This window comes from Crinia signifera, chromosome 4, assembly GCF_055691185.1.
Source record: "Crinia signifera chromosome 4, ASM5569118v1, whole genome shotgun sequence".
In the NCBI taxonomy this organism is placed as follows: Eukaryota; Metazoa; Chordata; class Amphibia; order Anura; family Myobatrachidae; genus Crinia; species Crinia signifera.
The window spans coordinates 333999026-334008057 of NC_139220.1; the positions used below are offsets into that span (position 1 = coordinate 333999026).

The following is a 9032-nucleotide window of genomic DNA, read 5'->3' on the forward strand; positions in this document are numbered from 1 at the left end:
ATTTTTTTATTTTCTCACAAATTATTTAAAAATGTACCCCAAAACCCCTGTCTGTTCTTCCTAGGTGTGCCCTCGACATCCATCCTCTCTCAGTTGAATTGCTGAACTATTTTGGGAGCACCATCAACCAAGTACCATATTAGATTAACTACCTACTAAGGTCTTATGTTGGTTTATCAACAATGATTATCTTTTACTAAACACGCCAGTGACAATCCTCTATATTATATAACTTTAAGGTTTCTACAAATGACAGATATATGTGGCTGGGAGAGTGTAAAGGTTTCACATGAGTATTGCCAGTAATTCATACTTGCCAACTTTTAAGCTGCGGGAGAGGGCAGCCAGCACTGTTTGGCAGGGGGCGGGGCCATATCCGGGAGTGAAAAAGAGGCGGTTCGGGGCCACATAGATGCTTTCCTGTTGGGGGGAGTGCCTACAGCATCATGTAATTTTAGCCCGGCCCCCCACAGCGCAATGCCGGTATTTCAGGCACTGCGGGGGCGGGGCTAAAATGCCGCGATCATGGCATTTTACCCACGCCCCCCCCCTGCCAAGGGATAGATCACAGGAGATGGGGGGATATGCGGGAGGATTGCCACCCTTTCCGGGGGAGGGTAGGCAACCCTGCAGTAATTAGACTCATTTGTTGGTAATGTTTCCAAATGAAGGTGTACAAATGCACACATCAACAGTTTGTAAAGCGAAGAGCTGTAGAGATGAAGGGCTGACATACAAACACATATATATTATATATGAAGCATGAAACTTATAAATGTGCTGGTAAAAACTGTGCTTACTGTGGGCCTGCATTCATTACTTGTGGTTATGAAATTGGTTAATGACAGAAACGTGAATGGTGCATGGCTCACTGGTGTGTGCAGGTGTATGTATTTTAGCAATTGAGAGTAATGATTGGTGCTGCGAGTGGTGGTCCGCTTAGTTGCAGCTTGGAGAGACCTGAGAATCACTTAGGCTGTGTACACACACAGAGGCGATTATGTCTAATATCGCGACCATATTGCCCGCGATGGGAGTGTGCACCGGCGATATATCGCTGGGTGCGCGCTCCCGTTTTCTCCCCCGTAGTAGGGAGACACCCACAACATGACTTGATTTCGTAGTATGCTTGAGCACATTTTTATGTTCGCATTGATGCAAGTTTGGAGGTCAGAACAAGGTGTCACATGCACAGTGTGGCCGCGGTGCATGCAAAGTAAGCTAAAAAATACATTCAGTGTGAATTCGCAACTGATCATGTAAATCAGAATGACCTCCTGAGTCTTTGGGTTGAGACCCAAGTGCATGATTTTGCATTTTTTGCCATTAAACTGTAGTTGCCATTCTCTTGACCAGTCCTCTAATCTACCTAGATTATCCATCAATTGTTTAACACTCCTGGTGTGTCTACCCTGTTGCATACCTTTGTGTCATTTGCAAAAAGGCACATTTTACCCTCAATTCCATTTGCAATATCACCAATAAAGATATTAAAAAGCACCGGTCCAAGTACAGATCCCTGGGGTACTCCACTTGTAACCTTTCCCTCCTTTGACTGTACTCCGTTTACTACAACTCTCTGTTTTCTGTCCTGCAACCACGCTCTTGTCCATTCAACTATCTTAGAATCCAATCCCAAGTTTTCAAGTTTATTTAGCAGTCTGTGATGTGGGACAGTGTCAAAAGCCTTACTAAAGTCTAAGGCCCTCCCTTGATCTATTACTTTAGTCACCCAGTCAAAAAAGTCAATAAGATCTCGCCCCAGTAAACCCATGCTGTTTAGGATCCTGTAAATTGCTGGTTTTGAGATATTCTACAACTCTTTGTTCTAAGAGTGTTTCCATCAATTTCCCTACTACTGATATACTGATTTATGTAATGCTCACTGGTCGGTAGTTGCTTACCTCTTCCTTGCTTCCACTTTTGTGCTGTGGTATTACCTGCACTATTTTCCAGTCCTCTGGGAATTCTCCAGTAGAAAGGAATTTAGGGCCTTATTCATATGCCTTCGGTCCTCCGTGCATTGTGTTTTGCATCTGTGCCTTGGAAACAGATGCACAACATAGCACAGAGGACCCCATGAGCAGGCGCATTTCTGCACATATGCAGATGCAGGGTGCATGCACCCACGTCGAACATTCGGTTCACCGGGTGCACGCACCTTACACAGCGAGCAGGGGGTGGAGAAGGCCGGGGGCACCGAGCAGCCCCATTACCATATGGGAATACCCAGCATTTCATGGGCGTTCCCATGAGAATGCTTGGCGTACTCATGGTAATGAGGACGGGACACGGGTGCGGGGGGCAGGCAGCTGACATCCCAGTGTGCACGCATATGGAAGTGACCTGAAAGTCACTTTTATATGCGTGTACCTTGCACATCTTTTGATGGTCAGCGACTATAGAAAGATGTGGGTGTTGCCCGCAGCATGCGAATGGATGTTTATGCTGAACATTGATTTGTAGCCTGTGTCGGCAAACCCACACAGCAAGGGGTGGGCGGGTCGCCGGACATTCACCGAGTGGGGTTTGGTGGACTAGCAAGGCTGCAAATTTGCAGCCTTGCGAATCAACCAGAATATCCCTCTTAGTGTATAATTCAGTTATGAATGGAAAGGGGGACATAGTGGCAGTGTTGACATGGGGAGGGGGAAGAATTGTGGCTGGTGCAACAGTGAGGGATGGCAGTGTTTTCCTTGGTAGCAGTGGTCCGCAGCTGCTGGCTTCTGCTGCAACTCTCCGCACCCCTGTCACTTGACCCCCTAGCCCCTTCTGTAGCTGTAGGCAACTCATTCTCAATTCCTTTGATTGTTGTAGGATCACAAACAGCTAAATCGGTAAACCATTCTTTTGTGTAGCTGAAATGACTTAAAGCACCTGAGTTGATATACCAACAATCTTTTGTGTGGCTGCCTGTGACATTCAGGGCTGATTCCTCTTTACTGTTTTACTATCTATTCTGTATAGCATTTAGATTCACTATTGACGTGTTATGCAGTACTTTCAACGATCAATTCAACTGGCTTATGCTGGAACTGGCTTGGCCATACAATCTCTTACCTGAAATGCTAGAAGGTTATCTGAGCTACATTTTAGTAATTTGTTGGCTAACTATTAGTATATGAGACCCAGCATGAATCCTAGTTTTTTTTAAGCTATATATCCAGGCATTATTATGCACTGCCTGCATAACAATACGTTTTACCTGTCGGTTCCTCAGGCTGTATATCAGTGGGTTCAGCATTGGTATCACCACTATAAAAAGGACAGTTGCAACTTTGTCTAGTTTCTCAAAGTCACTGGAAGGAGAGTGTAGGTAAGTGAACATAACTGCCCCAAAGAAGATGCTGATGCACATGAGATGTGAGGAGCAGGTGTTGAAAGCTTTCTGACGGCCCTCAGCAGATTTAATACGTAGAATGGAAGAAACAATAAGCACGTAGGAGACCAGGATAATAATCAAACTACTTGTGCCAAGAGCAGCAACAAAATACAAAGTTACCATGGTACAGGAGAACGTGTCAGAGCAGGACAGTCTGAGTAATGATGGCGTGTGACAATAGAAATGGTCTATAAGGTTTGACCTGCAGAACTGTAGACTAAACACACAACTGGTCTCCACTAAAGACTGCAAAAAGCCGCTGGAGGTAACAAGGAGGACAAGAGATAGACATTTGTTCTTAGTCATTATGGACACATAGTAGAGCGGGTGGCAGATAGCAGCATATCGGTCATACGCCATGGTGGAGAGAAGAAATCCCTCAGTAGATCCTAAGGCAGAAAGAAAATAAAACTGTAGGGCGCAGCCATTGAATGAGATGGTCTTACTTACAGAAATTAGGTCCTGCATCATCTTAGGAGTTAGAGCTGATGAAAAAGATATGTCCAACAGAGAGAGGTAGCTCAGGAAGTAGTACATCGGGGTATGGAGGGATGCGCTGCTATATATAATTGCCATCATGACAACATTTGCCAGTATGGTCACTGTATAAATGTGTAGAATGAGTATGAAGAGGAACAGGGCAAGTTTATCATTGTCAGTGAGTCCAGAAAACACAAAGAATTTTATTTGAGTCTTGTTCACGACATCCATATACATTTCTCTCTCTCTCTCTCTCTGGATGGGAGAAAAAGCTATTTTTTTAAGTATAAGACACTTCCCAAGATCATCTTAAAATAAAATTAAAAGCCACCTGAAACCCTTATACAACCTGTGTCAGATAGAATTGTTGATACCTTTTAAGTCCATCATAAAAACTTTAGTGAATTTATACATGTGTTACTGTAGCTCATATGTGAGAAATCATTAAGCTAAATTACTCTATACATAAATTCATACACAGACACATAGTGTTGAAAGCAGGCCATGCAATGTAAAATAAATAAATAAATAAATATATATATATCGAAAGTGAGGTATGTGGCTCTTTTTCAGCGCTAATGTGTGGGCAGCACTTCTATAGTACCATGTTGTTAATAAAGGTACGGAACAAAAAAGATAGAAAGAAGAAGGAATAGAAGTGCGCTCTATAACTCTCACAACTTTTAAATTTCAATAATAATACAGATATATAAAAAACTGTATTTATTCTGATTCTTTACACAGACAAAATTCATTCAATAAAGACTTGGCACATAATTCAATGGGTAATCCAACATCAGGTGAGTGTCAAATGATCCAATAGGTGATCCATCATCAAAGAGCAATTTTCTTTGGTAAAAACCCTACGCGTTTCCTCCGTTAGGACTTCATAAGGGGTGATATGGATCCAATCCGAATTGTACCGTAGCAAAAAATTCTCCAAACAAATCATTAAAAAAATCACTGACCACGTCAGTCTTAGTAAAACCTCTGTCCCGCAGAGATATTGGACTTCAGTAAGCCCGGAATTCTGCCGAGTATCACTTAAAATTGCAAAGAAAATTGCTCAAAACAGGGGTCTCTTCAGTGTATGCACTGTTATATACACAATTTGGAAGAGATGTAAATCATACTCCTGTGGGTATGCGTTATATATATATATATATATCTATATATATCGATATTTAGATATATATATCTCTATATCTATATCTATCTATCAGAGAAGGTAATAGGCATGGTCGACAGCTACAAGTTTTTTCAGTGTGTCACCAAGGCAAACCAAGCAACGGCCCTTCGGGGTTGAAACGTCGACCATGCCTGTTACCTTCTCTGATTAAAAAGCTATTTTACCTGCTGTGGTGGTGAGTGCCCTCTCTGGCTAAAATCCGGAACCTTTGCTATTATTGGAATATTGTTTCCATAGGGGAGCACCCCCTGTTTTGATATAATCTTGGATGTGAGTGTGGATCTCGGGACAAATATATATATATATATATATATATATATATATATATATATATATATATATATATGAGTCTTATACACAATGGCAAGTCTTATACAAAATGGCAAGTCAATCACTTATATGATGTGGACTTACATTTTTCAAAAAAAGGCAGTTTAAAAAATAAGTAAATTATGCACAATAAATAAAATTACATTAAATATTTTGAAAATTAAAAGAAAAAAATGAAACATTAAGGGAAAGATGTGATTAAAAAAAATAAACTCATTATTGTCATGACACCAATATGGATTGGACAAACTCAAACTAAATGACTGGATGGACAAAAGAATTGTGTCAGTGATGCGTAATCCATAGATCTTTGAAGGGAAAGTCTATAAGATTCAGTAGTAGTAATACAACATATTCTGAAACATGATCACAGCATCTTTAGACCATAATATAGCATTACCAGTCTAATGAAAATACGTTTTTGTTTTTTCATAAATATTTGACTTTAATCCTATCGAATTAGCTAAGCTTTTCTTTGAAAAATAAACTTTAACTATGGAACATTCATCCCGGACATGATTCTTCTTTAATTATTTATTTTTAAAATCTTTTATTTTAAATGGTCTACAAAGACAATAGCAATACAGTGTAAAGACTTAATAATAATTAATGAAACAATCATTAAAAAAATGTGGTTTGAGTATTACTTTTATCGAAAAACATAATTTAGTGAGCTAAAATAACCAACCAGAACCAAATACCTGTTATCAGAAATATATATGTTTTTCCTTATATATATATTTATAGAATTACAAATGTTACTCTAATGTAAAAGTTCCCCAGATAGGTCAGTAACCTCCTCTGTAACACAGGATCACTAGTCATAATACAAGAAATAACTACATGCCCTTCACTATAAGACGTACTCTAGGTGGTTTAAAAAAATGTGGGTAACAGTTTACGGAAATCACCTTGTGTTTTTCTTACATTTAAATATAAAATCAAATAATCATTATAAATAAAAACAGTAAAATGTGTCTTGTAGAGATGCAGGATTTATAAAGCATCTCCGCTATGTGATTCCTGTTCCTTATTTATAATACGTTCAATTACCCAGGAGTATAATTATCATCTGCCACAAAGCACATAAAGCTCATTATTATAATTTAGAAACTAATCATTTAGTAACCTGTTTATCTGTATTTGAGAAGAATAATTCTTAAATGCTAAAAAATGCATTTTCTATGAATTAAATTATTTTCTCTTACATATACTGTAACTTTTATGAACTATATAAATATATTTCCACAACTAGCAAAATTTCTTGGGGAGCAAGGAGGAGAATGTCACTTTGTGATGCACCAAAGGGTATAATAAAACATAACCTTTATTATTTTATTTCCTAAAATCTATAGCGAAAATAAAAAACACAGTACAGACATATAACATAGACATGTAAAAAGAGGATAAAGATATCCTTATAGCCGTGGGGTCCCACACCCCAAAATGTATATAAATGTTGTTTTTATTTGAGCTGCAATCATGTATTGTTCTGTATTTTATTAGCAAGTATTGCTGATTTTTTTACTCTTAGAACTTTTTGCAGTTACTAGCGGTATGGGCTGTGCACATCACAATAAAATATCTATTTTAAAGCTGGGAGGTGAAACGTACCCACAAATATATGGTCACACAACATGCGATAATCTCTTAATCAGAGTGGTGAAATATACGGGCCTGCTAAATGCACCAATCGGGTACCCAGAAAGTTATCTGGTGTTACCTCGGGCTCAGGCAGCGTAAATACACCATAAAAATAGCTAGGAGCACAGCACACTAAGCAGTTTGAGAGGTGCCCTATGACCGGTCTGTCAGCCGGGACAGCGGGGCTCGCAGTGTCAGAGTGAATATACACTGCGCCCGCTTGTCGCGTCGGCTGGCAAATGACCTGGCTGGTTCTCAGTACCGTGTGCGGCAGTGGCCGGGTAAGCCTGTAGGGCTGTGAGCCACTACATAAAAAGCACTGGAGTCAACTGATATACTCCGTGCTAGTCTGCCGCAGATCAGTGCTTAATGCACGCCGCTCAGTTACCGCTAGAATAAAAATACAGATCAAAATGCAATAATGTAAGGGAGGTGAAAGATGTGATTAAAATACAAAATATATATGAGGAAAGGGCATGGCCACGGCGGTGCGGGAGTGAGGAGGTTGGCGTGTGAGCTCCTGGGCAGGGGAGAAGATGGACATCCGTCTCAGTTCTGCAGCCATTTCCAGCAGCTAAAACCCGGCAGACCCAGAAGCCATAAGCCGGTCGTGATACCTCCGCCCCATTGGTGGATAAAGATACATGTAGATCTGGGTGGTGAGAGCAGCCAGCAGAGCAGCACATGCATCAGGGTGCTGGGAAGATGCCGGCGCAGCAGGAAACCCGTCTCGTCCATGGAGTTCCCCACAGATGGAAGCATGTGCAGCAGGATGCCAGTGGGATCCCAGACAGAGGAGAACAGTGTAGCACATAGCAGACGCCCACTCGCCTGCGACGTGGAAAAGAACTAGCAAAGGCCGGGTAAGCGCAGGGAGCAACAGACACCAGTGAGAGGGTTTGCTATTCTGCATGCGCCCCCGGGGAAAAACGCAGCCCACAGTGCGGCCAGGACCTGGCCTGTAATACATCAGCAAACGCCGGGAGAAAAGGGATGGTGAGAGCGCCCCTATTGCCCCCGTGATATTCCCTCTGGACAGGCTGACGGTGGACCGGGCTGGGAAAACTAGCCAGCAGGAGTGAGCATCTACACATCCAAAATACATGTGCAGCAGAAGCTGGCTCCGAAAATTAAGCATTGTCGCCCAAAAAAACGACTAGACAGAGGCAGAGTACAAGTCCCAGAGGAAGCAGCAACAACAAGCTAGTGCAGTATTGACTTATTTATTATTAATCAACTGTTAGTGATTAGTCTATGTATGTGGACAAAACCCTGGGGGCCTGAAAAGTGCCAGCTATCCCCAGTGGGAAGTTCCATGGCCTATGCTTACGTTAGTCACTATTAGTCATGAGACTGTGTTCTAAATTTCTAAAATAAAGCACCCGTCCTATATACTTCTGCCTAACCAGGTCAGCTGCGGGCTACATTCGGTCTGGACACGGTTAATTACGTGTCATTTCATCTTTGCTGTGCTGGTCTGAGTTGGAATACGCCGATTATCAAAGGTGGGACTCTGCTTTGCTATTGTGCATATACGAATCCTGGGGTTCTGAAAAGTGCTAGTTATTCCTGGCGGGAGATTTCATGGCTTAAACTGAAGTCAGATACTGTTAACTACGAGACTGTGCTCTAAATTTGTAAGTAAGCATTTATATATCCTTGCTTAACCAGCCCAGCTGCGGGCCATAATTGGTTTGGACGGGATGCGGTCATTTGGTCTACTGCATTATGGTCGACAGTCATTAGGTCGACTCCATTAGGTCGACATGCTAAAAGGTCGACATGACTCTAGGTCGACATGGGAAAAGGTCGACATGATTCTAGTTCGAAAGGTCATTAGTTCGACAGGTCATTAGTTCGACAAGGTCATTAGTTCGACATTGTCTATGTCGACATTCACAAGGTCGACATGGAGTTTTTCACTGTTTTTTGAGCCAACATGTGCCGACAGGCGGTATTTCATGCCCTACCATCCACTAGGGCGTGGTGGGAGAATAAAATAGTGTG

The 9032-nt window shown here is 41.5% G+C and overlaps 1 protein-coding gene across 1 annotated transcript; it reads right to left on the reverse strand.

The window, feature by feature from the left end:
• Positions 1–3024: 3024 nt before the first annotated feature.
• Positions 3025–4093, reverse strand: LOC146073493 (olfactory receptor 5B12-like). The gene is made up of 2 exons (XM_083180672.1): positions 3206–4093; positions 3025–3111 (listed from the first exon to the last, which is right to left on the reverse strand). The coding sequence occupies exons 1-2, from the start codon at positions 4091–4093 to the stop codon at positions 3025–3027; spliced, it is 975 nt and encodes a 324-aa protein (XP_083036798.1).
• Positions 4094–9032: the final 4939 nt, after the last annotated feature.

Bases quoted from the DNA above. Each gene is read 5' to 3' on its own strand.
- LOC146073493 (XM_083180672.1), bottom strand. From the start codon at position 4,093: ATGGATGTCGTGAACAAGACTCAAATAAAATTCTTTGTGTTTTCTGGA. The intron at 3,112-3,205 runs GTAAAACGTATT...ATATACTAATAG, and splicing joins ACAGCCTGAGGAACCGACAG to TTAGCCAACAAATTACTAAA.